At 35.2% G+C, this 22,000-nt stretch overlaps 1 protein-coding gene across 1 annotated transcript; it reads right to left on the bottom strand.

Annotated features, from left to right (window-relative positions):
- Positions 1–5,117: 5,117 nt before the first annotated feature.
- LOC110450924 (neo-calmodulin-like) lies at positions 5,118–15,716 on the bottom strand. The gene is made up of 5 exons (XM_021498732.1): positions 15,616–15,716; positions 14,146–14,194; positions 11,132–11,275; positions 9,681–9,935; positions 5,118–6,525 (listed from the first exon to the last, which is right to left on the bottom strand). The coding sequence occupies exons 1-5, from the start codon at positions 15,616–15,618 to the stop codon at positions 6,422–6,424; spliced, it is 555 nt and encodes a 184-aa protein (XP_021354407.1). The 5' UTR covers positions 15,619–15,716; the 3' UTR covers positions 5,118–6,421.
- Between the last annotated feature and the right edge of the window lie 6,284 nt (positions 15,717–22,000).

Below are 22,000 nucleotides of genomic sequence, written 5' to 3'. Positions count from 1 at the left end.
TGTGTTGATGGACTGCCCACAGACTTCTATTTTAGAAATATCTGCATTGGAAACTTTTTTTTTTTTTTTTTTTTTTTTTTTTTTTTTTTTNTATTCCATATGCCGATTTTAAGAGTTATAATCATAACAAAACATCTTGCGGTTTTCACTAACTTACTCTGCCACAACTCTCCGGCTTAGTGATACTACGGAATTAGATTAGGTTATCTAAGTCCGTGGTGATACGTCTCGGGAGTGTTCGCCCATTCTCACTTCTGCGCCATTAACCGAAAATCATGTCGCATGATCCTTTCACATCCTATTTTAGTTTGGTTAAAATTCACATGTTTTCTTTCATAGTTTAAGTTTACTTATGTCTAAACAAAACTTAATTAATTCAATATAAATATTTTCAACTAAAATATGTAAATGGTTCTATAATTGTAGCTTCTAACAAAGATACTCTAGATGCTAGTTTTGTTTCGTCGGATTTTGATGGGAACAATGTAATTAGACCTATGAAAGAAAAAGTGTGGGATATGTGAGGATAAGGGATCACATCACTTGGAAAATGTGTAACATATATGTTCACTTTGGTCACGTTTCTGTTTTGGTGCATTATTTTCCCAGATAAAATCGACTTGGTTATGCTAATTATTATTAACTCTGCAGGCAAATTTACACCATCCATGAAGGAATTATCAAATAAATGCTTGAAAGTATATTTTTTTCAATTGAAAAATATTTTGAAAACATTGCTAATTTCCCAATTGCTGCACAATGTAGACTTTTCTCTGACCTTGTCAAACCAATTTAAACCTACAATGCTGAAATTTGTTACATGGATATGTATCAAAATAAAGAAATGCTAAAATGAAAGCACAAAAAATAACCAACACTTTGATAACTTTCCAATCATTGACAAGTCACCCATTGAACAAATTCATCTTAGGTTCTGTAAGCTGGCCCTAGGGTTACCCAAGAGGGCAGTAAACATTGGGTCAAGAGCCGAGTTAGGACAGTATCCTATGCAGGGGCGGGTCCAGGTGGGGGTGTAATGGGCGTACGTCCCCGCCCCCCCCCCTCCCCCCTTTAAAAAATAATTAATATCGTAATCTGCTAATATTGTATTGAATATGGCAATTTATCATATTCATTAATTAAACACATAAACACCCTGACACTTTAACTATAAAATATACATGCTCCAAGTCAGGAACCGTTACATTAGTGCATTTCACAATTATTTTATGATTTTTTAGCAAAAAAAAGGTCCTTTTTTTTTTTAAATGTTTTTATTCTCGCCCCCCCCGTTTTTCAAATATCCTAGAAACGCCCCTGCTATGGACATCCTAATTAATGTTCAAGCATGTAAGTATCTAAGTAGAATTTTACAAAATAACAATATAAATCCCTTAGTTACAGAATCTTTAACACTCAATAGAATAGAAGATAAGAGTGGTGTTTATTCATGGTATAGTTACACCAAAGACGTGCTTGAGACAAATGGGCTTCATGACTTAAGGAATGCTCAGAACCTTATCTGCAATAAAAAATTGAAACAGAGAATTAAAACTAGCATTTTAAACGAATTTGAAAATAACTCTTTCAGGAAACTACAAGCGATGACAGATAAAAATAAATTAATCTTGTATAAAGATATTAGAAAAAATACACACAAGGAAAATTAAGAATTTTGTATACAAAATTCAGATTGTGTTAGCATAAGATTCAGTTCAAGTTCTTTGTTACTGTAAGTCGATTGACTTATCAGTTATAACATATGTACAGAACAATACAGAGACAACATACAATATGATACACACACACATACACACACTCACACACACACACACACACACACACACACACGTGGAGAGTGAACACTAACAATCAGCTCAGATCTCCTTTTGTTTGCTTGTATTAAAAAATTGCCAAGATTTCTAATGTAGGATACATTCTCACAAGTAAGTAGTTGAATCAATTTATACATGCTTCTATGTCTTACATAATATTTCTTAATTAGTTTCAACCTTATATCAATATAGCAAGGACATTTTAAAATGAAATGGAACTCATCCTCGACATCATTCAGGTCACATACTGTACACAATCTGTTTTGTCTTTCAGTTCTATTATATCTGCCACACTCGATATTTAACTTATGTGCAGACATTCGAATTTTACAGATGAACTGGCAATAGGAAGATCAAGAAAAAAACTAGAGAGCAACGAGTATGTAAAAAAATGATTGTTCTACAAGATTAAGAACACTTCTTCTTCAGGTGTGGCTATAAAGCACAGCTGAGAAAGGACTATTTAAGTAAATATATTCAAAACTATTCTATACTCGACACAAATACTTTAACACATATTTTATCTTTTGACAATATGCAACTTATACTTGACTCGTGCTTATATATAAAACAGTCACCTGAACTGAGGAGTGTGGGCCTGGCTTCTGTGTAAGTGTATATATTGTTCACTATTGCAGTTTCTTTGTATATTTGTTGTTTTGTTATTTGCCTTCAAGTTACTCTATAACTATAAATGAGCAATACAATTATTGAATCTAATTTAATTGAAATATACGATCAGAAAAAAACATGTTAGCATTTGTTGCACGTATCTGTTTTACGGACAATGACCTGTTGGGAATGGACACTTCTGTTTTCATGCAACAGAACACTTCCGGTTTATAATCCTACACATGTTACTTTTTTGGGAAAAAGATAACAAAATGTTCGCAATGCAAAGTTCATTTTCAAGTTCACCAGTGTTCAAGCGCCAACTTCGCAGTGAAACAACAACAAATACATAAGGTAAGCGTGTTCATTTTTAATATATTCCAAGATGAACATTTCATATTTGAGTAAATTACAATTCCTAACCGATCCCATTATAACACCAAATCAACACAGACGACGTCAAACGACATATTGTATTACACATATAATGGACATCTCCGAAATACAGGGGTTCCAATCTCCATATAGAGTGATATCTTATCTACATCCCTAGCATATGTCGAAGGCTCTTTACAACACACCCATCCTAGATACCACAGGGGTAACGCCAAGGTGAGGAAGGCAATGGATTCTGTCCCTAGGCCGGGAAACCAAAGTCTTTCAAAATGGTAGTTGTCATAACTCTGCTAAACGACTGGTTCCCCCGTTGTCATTATAATGTGACCGGGCGGAATGCTGCTCTGGGTGCCTTCGGCATGGTATTTCAGTGAGATAGCACTATAAAGTCGGCATCAGATCCGCGCTATCACATGGACCTTAGCTATTAATAGAACGTTAAACAAAATAAAACCAAACCAAACGCTCACTTTCGCTCACTTCAGCCCTGGTATATGTCCAAGCAAAATCGAAGGCTCAGTGTGTGCCACCTTGTGGATGAGACAAGACGACTCGTTTGACCCTTTGCTGTTTATCAAAATAATCTCGCGGTCGCATAACGGTAAAATTGACTGACTTTGAAGTCGGGTGTCGCTCCTCTAATCTTGAAAGGACAAATATCAGCCTAGCGAATTGGTAAGGTTTTCCCCCGTAATCATGCAATAGGTAACTGTGTGCCTTTGATTTTGCATGACATATTCCAAAGGTCTAATAAGGTAAGTGAGTGTAATCACTGGAATATATGAACATGACCGTTAGTTAGACCAATCAAATAGCTAGCCGCGTGCTTTCAACTTTGCTATGACATATTCCAGGGGCGCAGAGAGCGAAAATTAGCGTAACCCTGGAGTATCGAAGATGCACGACACGTTGAATATGATACAAGAAGACTCATTGGTCTTTGATGAAGAGTAAAGGAATCGTGGGGCAGCGTAACGGTCAAATCTGAAGGCTTTGAAATTGGGAGCAGATCCTCTGTAATCTTCAAAGGACAGGTGGGAGGCTATTAATTTTTAGTTTCTACCTGAAAGCAACCTTACACCAGCGACATGTTTCAAGGGTGCAGCAAAGATACGTGAATCGAGATCGTAACTCTTGGATTTCAAAAATGATACGGAATTAGTCGTTTATTCTTAATTATTAATGGACTATAGTTGCTAGAAATTAAACAAAAATTCCCATATATAACAACGCATTCTATTTTTTTGTTGTATTCATTTTATATAATGCTCACTTATTGCATTAGGTATATGACAAAACCTAGATACAATGTCACTCGTTCCGTTTTCCACATTTACTGCCAACAGATTTCAAAGTCCTTTTTTAACTATCTGATGTGACTACATTTAATAAATATTATAATATATTTTACCTATATGTTTGCTTTTATATGGTCTTTACCAAATTAAGCCTGGGAAGCCTTAGTAAAGGCGGTCTTTCTTGTAGTCTCGTTTAACAAGGTGCTTGATCACTTGTAATTCAAGATTCGGCGAAGCTTGCACAGACAACAAGAGGCTGGCTGTTCGGCGTAGCTTGCGCAGACAACAAGAGTCTGGCTGTTCGGCGTAGCTTGCGCAGACAACAAGAGTCTAGCTGTTCGGCGTAGCTTGCGCAGACAACAAGAGTCTGGTTGAACGAGACTACCCTTTTTATGAAACAATTCATAAATGTATTTTTGGAGTGACTAAATTAGAAAGATTTTTGGAGTGACTAAATTAGAAAAGATTGTAATGTAAATATTCTGAAAAAAATAAAACAAATATATACAAAAATATATGTTCATTACTACGATACTAAAAGGCACACTGTTAATGATCAGTGCCACAGGTGCCGAACACTCTAATATGATGTGTTTATATACACATATCAGTGTGTCCAGCGCCTGTGATCAGTGCTTGTCACTTTTTTACAGCATATGGCACCACATAAGCACAATAAAATAAATGAAATATGAGAAAATACGTTGAAAATAAGATGAAAATATTAGGTGCGTGTTTACACGCAAAATGTACAAACATGTGACATGATTACAAGTGGTAGAATCAGTAGGATGCAGCATAGGATGATATTTTGGAACGATGAAACATTAAAAAATGGGTTTGATCTAACATTCATACTATGTTTACTAATTCAACAGTCGCGTCACAATCTAGCCCGAGTTTCCTCTGACCATGCAGGGCCGCTTTCGTTTATCGCGATTCGAACGGTTGAACCGGTTGGACCATTGTTGTTCGTTTATGAAATAAGGTCGGACCTAATCGTAATCTGATGCTGTTTTCAGGCGAGCTTTGACAAAGCCTTGCAAGGTCCGCCAGTATCTATACCTGAAATTGATATATTCAAAAACAGACGAACCGGTTGTTCCGCACATTTTGACAGATCTCCGAGTTTCCACTAGGCCCTGACAACAGACTGAGACATTTTGACAGATCTCTGAGTTTCCACGGGCCCTGACACCAGACTTAGACGTTTTGACAGATCTCCGAGTTTCCACTGCATGGGCCCTGACACCAGACTTAGGCATTTTCACGGATCTCCGAGTTTCCACTGAGCCCTGACACCAGACTTAGACATGTCTTGTGTCAGGGCTGAAGGAAACTCGGACTAGGCACAATCTTCATATAAAACATTTACTAGCATAACCAAACAGTGATGAAGGTCGTATCTGTAAAGACGTTACCATGGTGATGCATTTATTTGATGTTGTTTTTTTTACAGGTGGTGTACATGATGTAAACACATTTATTTTTAATTAAAATACAATATTTAAATAAAAGAACCCTGTTTGCTCTAAAATCAAAACATTCAAAGAATAATGGTTATTAGAAGCACTACACTGCTTTTTGTTGGCATTCATAGTCAATATGAATGCCAACCGGAAACTTACAAATTCAAATATGAAGTTAAGAATTCTTAGTTTCCTGTAGACATTCATATGTTGTCTGTGAATTTCAGCTGAAAACAGTTCCATGTTTAAGTAAAACACGAGATAGTACACATTGAAAAATAAATGAAAACAATAAGGTATTGTTATAACAAGTATATGTCACCCTACAATATAACCTATTTGGAAAGTAAGAATTATAAATCTTTAACAGCGAGCTCTGAAAGAGAAACGAGAGAACCGTAAAAATATAGCTTTATACAGTGAAGATAGCTTTAATTCATCTATCCCACACCATTCCAGAAACGTTTTTCACGGACGTGATATCTGTATTACATAGATCCAGACTGAACTATAGACTTGATGATTATATTTACTTTTTGCAGTTTCAAGAGTCGCAAAGCATTCCAACATTTCCACCTGCGAAAATCTCCACTTTTAAAGCAAGCAATTACGAAGAATGAAAAATATCTTTTTTTCTACGTTGTTTGATCGTATATCCAGGCTTACACCACAGTTCTATTGTCCCTGGCTTGGTATTAACCAACATACCCTTGGTGTTTACGGTATAACAAACGCATACGTATAATATGTTACCGCTGATAAGCCCAGTCTATCCATTTGTTCAACACTAGAAACCGTCTTCACTTGTTATCTAGGTTTCTTGCTTCTGTTCCTCCGCTTCAGCTTTTACTTCATATTCTGGTTTTCGTATACTGGCGAATATGTCAACCTCTCCAGTGAAAGCGGTTATAAACTCTGAAACACAAAGACAGGTATTTCTAAACATTTTCTTCATCTTAATCGAGATGAGGGGGCTCATTAGACTCTCTCACAACTATAACCAAGTATTTAGTAGCTGAATCGAGTCATTTCGGTAGTACATATATATAACAACACATTGTTTATATGCTTACAGCGTAGCCGAATCGACATAGATTTGTGGACAGCTCGTACATATTTTACATCTTTTGTGTATTTTGGTTTGTTTGTGTTTTACGTCCTATTAACAGCTATGGTAATTGAAGGACGTGCCAGGTTTTGGTGGTGGAGGAAATCCGGAGTTCCCGGAGAAAAAACCCACTGACCGACGGCCAGTACCTGGCGACTTCCCCACGTAGGTCTCGAACCATTCGAGTACATACGCTACACTGGTCATTTGTCTGATGAATGTGACAGAGTACATACCGTACTAGTCATCGCAACGTCACATATAAACACTTGTTGGTTGTGCTGCATGAATCTTTTCACAAAACAAAGACAGGTATATATTAAAGTATACTTACCACATTTTCATTATAAAGCCCATGTATAATTTTATACTTGTAACAACATAATAGCAACCCTACTTGTAAAGTTAAATGTCATTAGTAACATATACAAGCTTCCCTTGTTTTAAGCTTTTTTTATATATACAACCGTTGAAAGGAAAACAGCCGCGAAAATGATTTTTTCCCCCGAAAATTAGATGAACTTGTTGCGGTAGAAAATGTAAGTTTTTTTTTTTAACTTTCATCGATTCATCCGGTAGACACCTGACATGACATGTAAAATTGCCTTCAAGATACTCACTATTTCCTTAATTCACATTTTAATTGCATTTTAACTAGCCTTTTTGTTATTTTAAAGGCCATTCGAAATTAATTTAAGCAAAAATTTCATGTAATATATTTGATGTCAAAATGACACTTACGGTTGAATGGTCGTCATGACCCAGTTTTGTTGGGTTATGAAAGCTGAACAACCACATTTGTATGTTCATTTGAAATTTATCTTGATGATAATTATCATAAAAATTCTTCTAATGGTGTGTTTGAATTAAATTAACATATATAGATAGCTGCAATTTAGACAAATATGCCACGACACTACACAATTTCCAATCTGATTAAAATCAAATCCTACATCCGATGGGAGTCAATATTATATTCTATACTTCGTGTGGAGTCCACATCGGGTGTAGGATATTATTCAAAACAAATAACAGAATTCTTTGCACAAAGTTTGTATATCTACTCTCAAGGAAAATGCAATATATACAAATTATTTACAAAAGGAAAATAAATATTTTTGACATCACATCGTAAATCAGAGTGTGTTTCCGATTAATATCAAATGATCAGGATTATTGCTATTTTATTGCTACTATATTTTCGGTCTTTAAGAAACCGGTGAAGATGCGCAACAAGATAGGCGATACATGGGTCCACTGTTATGGGTACATTGATACGTAATGCACTACTATCAACGAGGCCAGGTAGGAACACATAAACATAGCAAGATTTTAGGATTTAATTGTTTCACGCAGACACACATTAGAGTATTACAAGGGGTCACATGTACACAGCGAAATATCACAATTTGTAAAACATTAATTCATTCACCCCTAGAGACGCATTTGAACTCTTCCAATTCATAAGTTGGAATAGTTCATTATGAAATTTTAGGGGTTAATGAGCTAAAGTTATACAATCATCTTAAAGAAAAATGTAGGGTTAGAGAATTGCTGATATCAAATGTTCAGTGTTAACATTTTTTTTAAGTTCCAAAGGCACCTGACAAGTGAATAATTGAACGTTGAAATCACAAATAGCTTCGGACTGAATACCAAAAGAATAATTTAGAAAAAATTAACTGCCTATGAAAATTCATTTGTTAAGTAATAAATATACAAAATATCTATAACATATTAATAATAACTGACACGGTAAATAGGAGACACTATACAGACCATCCCGGAAATTAAAACAGAATATTTACTATATAGAATCCGCTGGTATATGCTAAATCCGTATAAAGGTAAGGCTGGTATGTTTCTGCTGAGTGAAGAATCGAAACGATCGTAAAGGTGACGTCACGTTTGCATTTCTGTCATGATGTATGTTAGTGTCAAGATATGAAATTAAAAAGATAAAAATCTGGGCCCGGATAGTCAAAGTATTATCAGCTTAAAGAGTCATTAACGCAAAGTTTTTAAATTTGATTTTGAGGACTACGTAAAAAACACAAATACCTGCTGATCATCTTAAGTCTTAATACACACATGTTTAGTTTTCAATTTCAATAGTTTTGAAAATATTCTGGTTCAAAATATGGATTAAGTTACTGTCAAGTAAACAAGGCTCGATGTATCTCTAAAGTAAGTCAATCTGGTCTGAGGTATCACAAAAGTAAGCTAACAAGAAGCTTAAGGTATGTCTAAAGACAGCTAACCAGAGACTTGAGGTATCTCTAAAGTAAGCTTACCAGGACTGAGGTATCTCTACAGTAAGCTAACCAGAGACTTGAGGTATCTCTAAAGTAAGCTTACCAGGATTGAGGTATCTCTACAGTAAGCTAACCAGGCTTGATGCACTTTAAAGTAAGCTAACCAGGCTCGAGGTATCTCTACAGTAAGCTTACCAGACTTTAAGTATCTTTAAGTAAGCTAACTAGGCTATAGGTATCTATTAAGAAAGATAATTAGGCCTGATGTATCTAACATGGCCTGAGATATCTATTAAGTAAGCTAACTAGGCTTGAGGTATCTCTACATTAAGCTAACCAGGCTTGATGTATCTCTAAAGTAAGCTAATCTGGTCTGAGGTATCTCTAAAGTAAGCTTACCAGGCCTGAGGTATCTCTCTCTAAAATAAGCTAACCAGGCTTGAGGTATCTATTCAGTAAGCTAACCAGGCTTGAGGTATCTCTTAAATAAGCTAACTTGGCTATAGGTATCTCTAAAGACAGATAAAGCTAACTAGGCTAGAGGTATCTCTCAAGTAAGCTAAACAGGCCTGAGGTATCTCTAAAGAAAGCTAACTAGGCTTGAGGTATCTCAAAAGTAAGCTTACATTTCCACTTTGTCAGTACACATTAAATTAATATGGCCCCAATACACATACATTTTGCAGAATTCATTTAATGACTTTTACCTTCTAGATCAATCTTGCCGTTATTATCGGTGTCCACAACTTTGAAGAACTTGTCGACGTCCTCTTTACTGAATTTTTCACCTGATTCGCCTTTAATGGCGGCGTTAAGTACGGAACTAAATTGCCTCTTGTCAAGGTAGCCTCTCCGGCGCCGATCGAATTTGCGGAATGCCTGAGCCACGTTGTCCCGTTCCTCGTCCTGGTCAATTTTCCACATTAAACTCTTAAACTCGTCATAATCGATTGTTCCTGATTCTGTAAAAGAAATAAGTGAAATTTAGCTGTACGTGTTATTGTAATAGAAGCCCAAAAGTTTCAGTGTGCCGACTTACTGTAAAATTGGTAATTTTCGCGTGCAGAAATGTTTGCTGTGTGACTCTTTTACTTGATCGTGTCGTCTGTCGTATTTATCGTCTATCAAAAGATTCACTTCCCACACGGACTCAAAAATAGAACAACAACTAATTTTGAGGAAATCACACAAGAGCGACCTGGCAGAGTGCCTGAACCGTTTATGTATTATATGTTTTAAAAACAATGTTCAGCGTGGTGCAACTTCGACACCCTACATCAAAGCCTGTCAATTTTACCGTTACGCTGTTGCGGGATTCTTCTGATATACACCAAATGATCACACTGGTCTTCGTCGTCTCATCCACAATTTGGTTTTATTTTGTTTAACGTCCTATTAACCACTAAGATCATTTAAGGACGCTCATCCACAAGGTGCAACCTGAACCTTCGATTTTGTCATGACAGATTTAAGGGATGCAGAAAGCATAAGTGAGCTTAACCCCTGGAGTATCGAGGATGGTTGAAATGAGTGTTTCTGATGTATCAGATACACTGGTCAAAGATTGTGATGCCTAGTAGGGAGGGGTGAGGTTTCAGGGTTATTTGCTATTGCAATTGATGTGATAGTATGCGTACTGCCGAGTAAATCTGTTGTTTCATACACAATGACTACTGACAGACATGAGGCAAAAAAGTTATGTTTCATGTACCCCGACCGATCCTAGTTTTACCTTCCGACACTAACAATTTTCTCTCACTTGCATGCTATTAAACGTCCCGTTTGAACACGCAAAAAACCCCACACAACGTAAGCGTCTATATGACACCTCTGTATATCATAAGCAGGTATCAGAACCAAATTTAAATCCCATATTATTATTTAAGGGACCTAAAAATATAATAAAAATGAATGCAATTGGTCTTAATTATTCTATATCTATATTTGGTTACATTGGTAATTTTTTAAATTAGCCCCCACTCAAGGTAAAGAAAAACAAAATATAATGAAAATAAATCACGACAGACCAACCCTTTTGTCAGTCATTTTACCAGAAACATACATACGTTTTGTTGGCCTAACTTGTTCAATGATATTTTGAAGGATCGACAATCTTCTTTTAACTGAATATACAACAACTGATATTAAATATCCTTACCATCGATATCGAGGTCTTTCATTGTCTGTTTTATATCTTCCTCCGTCGGATTCATATCAAACATATGATATCCTTTCATTATCTCCTCCTCTGTTAGCTGACCATCCCCGTCAATGTCAAACATTTGAAAGATTGCTTTACATTCTGCAACACATAAGTACATAAAGAACGTCAACAAAACCGTTATTCGAACTCAAAATCGATAAAACTAGGGCAAAATATGAATTAAGTTTTTTTTTATATGAAGAACTTTGAAAAAGTACACGGAGAATGAGACCAGATGTACCGGAAGAGCATCGTCTTCTGCTTCATCGACACCGCCTGACATGTAAATTTAAGTAAAAACTTGTAATGGCACGTCCTCAAATAAGAAACTAGGGAAGTGAGGACAAAAGGTTTTCATAAGTGTTACATAGTATTTTACGTTATGATAAGTATATAAAATCATTCTGCTATATAATGACATTATTTAAATTATCACATTGCTCGATTTGTTTGTAGCGCCAACTTCAAGAACAAAAATCGAAACTTATCAATAAGATTATAAACAATACCATCATTCCGCTATGTGATGATATTATTTCGATTTGCTGTAGCGCCAACTACAAGAATAAAATCACCTAGAGGATTTTTACTCACTGGTCTTGTTTTATACAAGCCTATATGATTGTAACATGCATTCCAGCTGATAAGATGTCAACCAAATATCCCGTTTGATATAAGACTGCCATATTCTCGGCGTACTAGATACACGCGTATGATATTGAAAAATACCTGTCTTTTTACATGAACCCCACCCCCCAAGAGAATACCTAGGTGTCATCAAAACCTTAATTCGAACTCAAAATCGATAAAACCAAAGCAAAAAATAAACAAAGGAAAGATTTACATGGAAACCATTGAAAAAAACAGGGATAATAAGACCTGGGCCCGTATTCATGAAGCCGTTCTCATTCTGCAGCATGGAATTTGTGCGCTCAAGCCTAATTTCTTGTTCTGGTTTATAACTCAATATATAAATCTTATTTTGTCAATGATTTGGAAACATTGTTACAAGAAAGTTGGTTTGAGCACAGATTCCATGCTTGAGCACTAGAACGGTTTCATGAATACGGACCCAGGGTGTTCTGAAGGGTAAGCGTCTTCTGCTTCATCAAAGACGCCTGTCATGTAAAGTCCTTTAAGTCTATAACATTGCCACATACTTGTCGTTCTGATAATGCAAACCTGTAGGATTGTCGTTTACTTTTCCTGATGAATACATGTCTATAGGCTTTACACATATTTATCATGTTAGACGTTGAAATCCTATAAGATTTTAACCCACTTTTTATGTCTGATATCATATTTTCCTCACATCCTAATTGGTTGTATTATAAACACGTGGAGGTCGGTGATTTGTGATGCTGACTTGGTGTTACTATTTTTAGAATCAGCAGGTCAGTATTCACTTTATGACGTCATTTCAATTGTAACGTCAAAATGCTCTCTGTCAAATTCAGTACTTTCCTCCGTACAATTTTCATACGTTCCATCTTGTTTAATGATTTAAACATTCTTAAGCATCTAATATAACAATTAAAGAATGTTCTTCGGCGAATATGTGGATTTATTGACCCGAGAAAGTGATATTGACCTCGACTTTAACTCGGTCAATAGCACTATCTCCGGTCCACATAACCACAAATTCACCTCAACAAACGTCCATAATTGTAAAAGGCTTTATAATTTCCACCTACTTGTTTAGAAACAAGGATATTTTTGACACATATTCGTCCTTTTTAGATTCAAGCATACAAATAGTCATTTATCAGAACTTTTAGATACAATCCTAAGGGATTGTCACATACTTGCCATATGAAATACAAACCTATATGATTGTAGCTATATTATGAAACCAATGCCATTGATATTGGATTATTGACGTCACAGAGATATGACATGAAGCCAAATACGAATACAATAGTCTATTGTAACAGTATATGCTTTTCATTTATAAAATAACACCTGGAATAAAAACTTAACAATATTTTTTGTCAGCTTTAAATTCGATTACAATTTGTTTAATAACGTGTTACAAATGTTCCTTATGTTTTTTTTAATATCAACACATATGGTTGTGATATTGTCTTCGGTCATGCTAACCATACTTTGAAAAAACCCACATTGTGCTGTATACGTAGCATTTATTAACTAGACCGTTCTTTGTAGTCCTTGTTTGACCCATATTATACGTTTGAAATCAATTACATGTGGAATAAAATCCATATGACATCATTATATTAATTATTTGCCAAAAAAGGACCAAAAGCTAACGATAAGATATGTACATTCATGTTAAATGTTTCACATTTTTTCAAAATCTTATAATATCGTTATATTATTTTTTTGGCAGAGAGGAGTAAAAACTCAACACTATTTCATGTAAATTTCAGTTAATAAAATTTCTACTTTTTCCAAATTTTATATTCATTATCATTTCACTGATTTTCTTTCATATCCTGGTAAAATCTATTCTGCACCTTGACCTTAATTTTGGACAAAAGAAAGTGACAAAACATAGTAATTAATACACATATGGATGAAATATTAATAAAATGTAACCATGGAAATTATAGCGATGTGGAAATTTCGAGTATGAGTAAATTAACACGAAAATATCCAAATGCAAATATTTATTTACAGATTGTATAGGAAAATTTCCACACAGCGATAAGTTGAAAGAGTCAACAGGCGAGAACTACCACAGGCAGTTTAAACTTTTACAGTATCTGAAACATTGAGAATTTTCTATATATAGATTGGTGACCTGGACCTTAACACAACATTGTAGCGGATGATATATATGACTACTTCCAGCAATGAAAAAGATATGATAACTATGCACCGATCAAAATATTACCCTTGTTTATTATTTTTAAAATGAACAGAAAAAATTACTGACGGTCGGACGAAAGGACGAAGCCATATTGTACTATATTTCATTTGGACGATGGTACACAAAATCAACTTACTTTCTTCGAACTGATCTTCTTTACTCATCTCTGTGGTCGATTGGTCCTCCTAAATGATTCAATGTTAAAGAGAAATTTGATTAATGCAGTAGAATGCTTGCAACACACTACATCACCACTGCAGCCGCAGCCTCAGCAGCAGCAGCAGCAACAACAACAACAGTTTCTAATTAGTATACTGTATACATGTTATTTTTTTACACCAAACGTTACAAGACGTGGCGTGTTCAGATATCAGTAGTTATCATGTTAATCACTATACTATACTATATCATCTATAAGCTATGTGACGTGACATATAATCTCTATACAATCACTATATTATAAACTTGTTATATGAAACTGTATAATCTCTATACAATCACTTTATTGTATTATAAAATCGTTATACTACACCATATACTCTTTATACTGTACTATGCTATCTGGTAAGGTAACATGTAATCTCTATACAATCACTATATTGTATTATAAACTTTTTATACGACACTATATAACCTCTACACAATCACTAAACTGTATTATAAACTTTTTATACGCCACTATATAATCTCTGTACAATCACTATATTCTATTATAAACTTGTTATATGAAACTGTATAATCTCTATACAATCGCTATATGGTATTATGAAATTATTCTTTTTCCATATAATCAATATGCTATACTATTTTATTAATATACCATATCACATCGATTCTCTAATAAGCTATAAATCATTAACCTAACTAACCTGAAGTCTCTATATTGTATTATAAACTTTGTATACGACACTATATAACCTCTACACAATCACTAAACTGTATTATAAACTTTTTATACGACACTATATAATCTCTATACAATCACTAAATTGTATTATAAACTTTGTATACGACACTATATAATCTCTATACAATCACTAAACTGTATTATAAACTTGTTATACGACACTATATAATCTCTATACAATCACTTTATTGTATTATAAAATCGTTATACGATACTATATACTCTTTATACTGTACTATGCTATCTGGTAAGGTAACATGTAATCTCTATACAATCACTATATGGTATTATGAAATTATTCTTTTTCCATATAATCAATATGCTATACTATTTTATTAATATACTATATCACATCGATTCTCTAATAAGCTATAAATCATTAACCTAACTAACCTGAAGTCTCTATATTGTATTATAAACTGTATTGTATAATTACTACAGTGCTATACATAATCACTCGATTGCATTATTATCTCTATACAGTACTACAAATCTATGTTTAATCACTCTACTCTATATAAAGTACGTTGTACTAAGTAATCTCCACAATATACTATGTAATAACTAAAAAAATGACCTGTGTATGTCAAAACCAAAAATGCCAATTACATTGATTGCTTACTCTTGTGTGCAATTAATTGTTGACACAAACAGTAATTAATGCGAACAAATAACAGAAATTTAAAGTGTGCTACCCACCATATTACGAGTATTATGTTTCCTGTAAAGACACGCACTGTCAGTGTTGAGATCCTCTGTGCAAATGTATCGCTTGTCCCCGTATTTTTACGGAGTGTTTACACACCAATGAGATTCGATCTGATGACGTCACATTGAAACCTTATTCGTTAAACAATACCGTATGTGTCTGAACAGTTATAGAAGTTGTTGCTATTTATAGACACGGCCTTTTCATATCGACACCACATATATTATTAAAGATATATTGGTGATTAGTTGGAACAAAAAACATCAAACATTTATGGGTCATTAGAGGCATTCGTCTCCCGACAGTAAAGTGCAGTCAGTTGACGTCATAAACATTGAAATCTGACAAGGGTCACGTGATGGTGGTCGCGTTTAGACCCATAGCGTTTACAAGGGTTAAATAGATGTCAGTTAAACAACTATAGTCAATGACTATGAATTGGCTTAAAAACACGAATGCTGTAAACAAAATATTTCTTTTCCGGCTGACAATACTATCGGGTCGACAATATCAAGGGGGTACTGTTACCTTTAGTACGGGAAGCTTGAGGCATAGGACCATTGGTACCATAAATTAAAAATCTAAATTCGGAATACTTATCTTTTTGTATGCTATCTTTTCCGCAGACAGCGTGCATTTTTTATTGGAAGTTAAATGTACTAACTGCAAGACAACGTGCATAGATTTTCTTAAACAGTGTTTGCATATAAACGACAATCCTGTTGTTTAAATGGTCAACCTTATCAACAACACGCTCCCAGTATACATACTAAATCGGGACAGAAAGGAGATAATTAAGACACTCGTATTACTATATTCTTAATATAATCAATTATGATAAGTATTGTTTATGCAGTATTTAATTATAAACTACAATCCTCTTGTTTGAATAGTCATACTGATCATCAACATGCACCGTGTAAATACTTAATTGGGACATACAAAGAGATAATTAAGACACTCGTATTACTATATTCTTAATATAATCAATTATGATAAGTATTGTTTATGCAGTATTTAATTATAAACGACAATCCTCTTCTTTAAATCGTCAAACTGATCAACAACACACTCCCAGTACATACATAACAGGGCTGTACAAAGAGATAAATATAATACTCGTTACCATACTCTACCTACACAAGTCTCTGACAATACCTTAAGTGTCCTTCAACATGCTTCAACTAATGGCACTATGTTTACCTTAAAAAATCATGTATGCGGTCAAACCCATTTTGGAAAATGTACAATTTTTGCTTTGATTAGTAGATGGTATTGTTTTGGAATACCTGTGGTATCATGCAAGCTTTTTGAAATGAAAATGGTAGTTTGTTTCGTACATAAATAATAAAAATAAAATCTTAAGTCATTTAAAGACGGTGAACTGAATGTCTAGTCAATTTGATGATACCTTTAAAGTGTCATCTAATTGAAATGTCGTAAGCTGGACACGATAGCATGACATTCCGCCTGGTCACATTATACTTAACCACGGACTAAGCTAGTGTTTACAGTGGACTCACAGTCCTTACTGACACTCATTTAATCCTTTCACCACTGTAGACCATAATGGACTCATCCAGATCATTGCATGGTAGAGTTTACCTAAGTTAAATAGGGGTGAAAGGGTTAAAGCTGAACGGCAAAAATAGCAGTACGACCTAGTTTAAGGACTTTGTTTTGTCTCGGTCTGGGATCCAACCCAAAACCTTCTTACCATTCGCGAATGCTCAACATAAAGGCCAAAGCGAGGCATTAGAAAGTAAGACGTCAACAACAGAAAAAAAAAAAAAAAAAAATGTAAACATCCGAAGTGCTCCATTGGGCGTAAAAGAATATGATTGGTGAAATCAGGCTCTGAACTATACATGCAAGCTTAATATATCCTTGATAATCCAGGGTTACGCTCGCTTGCCTGCTAGATTGATACCTATCATTTAACGATTACAGAGGAGTGACAAGCGACTTGAGTCAAAGCCAGTCAATTTTACCGTTACGCGACTGCAATATATTTTTGATGTACATACAAAAATGAAACTAATCTTCTTGCCTCATCCACAGGGTGACCTACACTGAGCCTTTGATTTTGCCATGACATATTCCAAGGGTGCAGGGAACGTTAGTGAGCGTAACATTCAGAGTATCGAGGATGAGCTTAAAGCACTCCCAGAGTTTGTCTACCTATATTGTAATACAGTACACAGGTTTATAAAAAACGCGGTAGTCTAGTGGTAGGACGCCGGGCTCGTGACCGAAGGGTTGCGGGTTCGAGTCACGGCACGGCACTGGGGTGTATCCTTGAGCAAGATACTTTACTCCGCTTGTTCCAGTCTACTCAGCTGTAAATGAGTTCGTGGTTGGGCAGTGCTAGAATTGTTGATGCTAGCTGTGAGCGCCAAAATGACAACAACGGCTGTATGCTCCTTAGGAAGTTGAGAAAGATATTGTCTGGTTTCGAAGGTCCTATAACCACGGATAATAATTTGTGAACTGCTTTGAGACGACCTAGTAGGTTGATATAAAGCGGTATATAAGAACCTCAAATTATTATTAATTAATATTATTATAAAACAGAACATCCTAGATAGAAATGGTATGAACCACAACACCAAATAAGAATATACCAACCATGATGTTTGCTTTTTTTTTTTAACAACCTGTGTTATTTTTAGATTTTAAAATATACATTTAAGGTAATTAATCTTTGTGAAGCATTTTATTATAAGCGACAATCCTGTAGTTTAAATGGCTCCAAAGATCAACCGAACTCCGCTAATGTATATTTTATAAGGAAATACAATGATAATTAAAACACTATATGTTAACCAATGCACGTTTCTGACAATACCTAAATTGTCCTTGAACATGCTTCTACTAACAGCAATTTAAATCTTTCAAGATTATTCATGCGGTTACACTCGTTTTGAGCTGCGCATGGTTAATGAAGTAGTTACATCGTTTTTATTTTGATTAGATATAACGTTTATTTATTTCATAACAATAATGAAACAAGGTATTACAACTTATACTTATCACATGTGTTGGCCTGGATGTTAGCGCGACGGGGTGTGGGGTGTGAGGATGTCTTAAAGTGAGAGGAATTTTGAGAATTTTGAAACGTCGGACAGGTGACTCCATTCCTTTGATTCATACATTTTGTTTTGTTTGGTATACCTGTCCTATCACAAACGCAGTTTGTAAAGAAATGAAAACGGAAGCATGTTTCGTACATTCACAGTGTACATCTGTAAGGTCACTTGAAGACGGCGCCCACGCATGATGGGGGTTAGTTATTAGGGTTTAAAGTCCTATCAACAGCTAAGGTCATATCAAGGACATCGTGATAGGGGAAGTCAAGGCCACCACTTTATTTTGTCATCTCATTGAAATTTAATAACCTGAGTACGGAAGCATGACACCCCACCGGGTCACATTATAACTACACCTTGTTGACCTTCCTTCCAACAGCCATTCAAAGCTAAACGTTTGACGGGCTCTGGCATTGTCTTCGTCTGGTGATAGAACCAGAACCAAAAAAAAATCCTCGCTTGGGTGAACGCTCAACACTGAGGCCGTAGCGAGATGTGCCTAATGAGGCATCTGGCAACGAAAAAGTAGTTGGAAAAATTGAAATGTAAACATCTCAAATGTTGCAATAGGTGCAAAAGACAACTAGGCAAAGACACTAAAGAAACGAAGACACCCCTAAATTCTGTAAGGGGTTCCAATATGATTCGATTTCTGCTGATCATGCTGTGGGTAACAACAGGCATATCCTATTCTCCACCCTCGACCTGCAGGCATACTATGATGTCATTTGATATTGTTATGCGCAAACGACGATTATGTTATGATTGGTTTTGAGGCTCCATGGGATCATTGGAAGGATCAAGAGTAGAACTAAAGTGCTTCGAGATATCGGGCTCTATCGGATCTACAAAAGTTAACACCTACCTGGGTGTATCATGGTATGACGGAATGTGTCCTTGTGTATCTATGAGCGTGAATGAGAGCTTTTTATGATGTTGATGTCGACGACGATGATGATGATGATGATGTAAGTGTGAGTGTCTTTGTCCCCTTGTTTGTAATTGTCATAACTTATAAAATTGGCGTAAATAAAGAGATGAAACAAAGATCTGTCAATCAACAATCTTGTATAAAATGAACAGATCTTAGTAATAACAGACATTGAATTTCGATTGTCGAAAACATGCAGGCGATGCATGTCAATTGGCAGCTTATTATGCTTCTTTTTAATTATATTTTGATCACTTACAACGTTGAACATTTCACCATAAAGCTGTTTCGCCCTTCTATGACTAATCGGTGATGCTTTATGGCCTAAGGGGTGGAGATCCAAATGGTCATAACTACTGTTATAACAGGCGAGGAGATGCACAAGACATTAAAGAAGTACTGATTATTTGAAATAAATAATGAGTATTTATTGATGTACGGGTATGTCCGTTTAATATATTTGGATTGGATAGTGTACACTCTTGCTTCACAACACTGCTGACTTGTGTTTTTCGTGATTGATTACTTAAACACAGTTATTGTTTTATCAGGAAACAATAGCACGTGGAATCAATTATAATCTTAATGAACCATAAACCTGCATAATTTAGGTTAAAAGATGTCCCTGGGTGATAATAACCTCAAAAATGTAACAATGACTATCAAATCATAAGAACGCTCGAGTGTCTACTGGGGTGTCATAAGATTATACCAAATGTATGTGATTTGTCTGACGATCGGTTTTTATCTTTCATCAGTTTAACCGTCTCAGTATAATTTATTTAAATGAATACCTGGTTTCGGTCGTGTGTTTGCAAGGGACCAACCCATTTTTATTTCAACATGTATCACGGGGTTAAAGATTAATTGTCTCTTTGTTTTAATATACGTCTCATTAAATAACAATACATTATACGCTATCTACTAGCACTGTTAACGCTTAAGTTGGTAAATCATGTTCTGTGGACGAATCGATTTGAAAAATATAGTAAGTAGTACGAAATAACAATAACCTATTGTTAAATCTACTATAACGTCGTCTATCTTATCAAAATCTATATCTAGCATTGACGAACTATACAACATGAACAATTATATACAAAATCATAAATAGTTACACCTCATTGTCATTTCTGTTGTAGACGTCAGAACCCAGCCATTTTCAAATCTAAAGAACTAGTAAAAAGAGCGTGCAAATTAACACTGAATAAATGGTTCTACAATCTACATCACTATTTTGACAAAAGTAGGTACCTCGTACGGTTAACGATGGCAGAGATAGGTGACATAACCCATCCCACAAAATATCATTATATTGTAATATAATTGTATTGTAATCATGATGTATCAATTTATTCCTTTAAGGTATACATGAACGTAGAGAGTCCAAGTTCATGGTTTGGTTTGGTTTTATATTGTTTAACGTCCTGACAACAGCTAAGGTCAGTTAAGGACGTGCCTCCATGCGCGTATGTGTGCTGGAGGTAGGGCATGTTGATGTAATTGCCTCCTTGTTATAGCGCGGAACTGAGGCCGACTTAATTTGCTACCTCAATGAAATACCATGCCGAAAGCACCCATCACAGTATTCCCCCCTGTAACATCATACTGACAACGGGTGAACCAGTTGTTGCCATTACCTTAAATGCTGAACATTAAGCAAGGAATAGCAACTATCATTTTAATGACTTTGGTATATCCCGGAACCCATTGAATTTCTCACCTGGCCGAACATTCAACATTTAAGCCTAATGTGAGCAAAGGTATTGCAAAGCAAGACGTTAGGAAATAAAACGTATAGATCTATAGAATTAGTGAGAAATATAGATTCCCGAATATTGCAATATATTCAGCAGATATATTTTGGTCGCTTTTAATGTCCCCACGTAGAGGGCATAGACGCAAATCTCCAATTCTTCAGGGGGGTTGTGTGTGTGTGTGCCCACATTAGATTGGATAAAAGCATGTGTATTCTTTCTCGATACCCGTCCTGCACGGGTGCCAACTTTTTGTGTTGTATCTGTGACGAATGAGTTTGTGCTTATTTTCGGAATTTTATTTATCAGTTTGGTATGAATAATAAACAATAATTATTTACTCATTTTGCAAGCTTTCACAAACGCCTGTTTCTTTTGTCAATCAGAGAGTGTAAATAGCCGGTGTCTTGCCCATTAACTAAAGGAGCGGATTAATATACATTGTAATATTATCCACGGAACTTATCCAGTTATAATATTACTTATGTTAATATTTGTCAACAACATAACATTACTGACATGGTCTCACCTGCCATGTAGATCTAAGTCAAATTTCTACAGTCCCTGAAGAATACCAAGAGGAATAAATATCAATCTG

The sequence above is a fragment of the Mizuhopecten yessoensis genome, unplaced genomic scaffold, assembly GCF_002113885.1.
Source record: "Mizuhopecten yessoensis strain PY_sf001 unplaced genomic scaffold, ASM211388v2 scaffold5547, whole genome shotgun sequence".
In the NCBI taxonomy this organism is placed as follows: domain Eukaryota; kingdom Metazoa; phylum Mollusca; class Bivalvia; order Pectinida; family Pectinidae; genus Mizuhopecten; species Mizuhopecten yessoensis.
Note: the sequence above shows the minus strand (reverse complement) of the source record. Positions and strands in the feature narration are given on the sequence as shown.

Excerpts from the sequence above, each read along its gene's own strand:
- LOC110450924 (XM_021498732.1), bottom strand. Across the intron at positions 11,276-14,145 it reads AGAAGATCAGTTCGAAGAAA|AATGTAAAGCAATCTTTCAA; the intron begins GTAAGTTGATTT and ends TATGTGTTGCAG. Across the intron at positions 9,936-11,131 it reads GAAAGACCTCGATATCGATG|AATCAGGAACAATCGATTAT; the intron begins GTAAGGATATTT and ends TTTCTTTTACAG.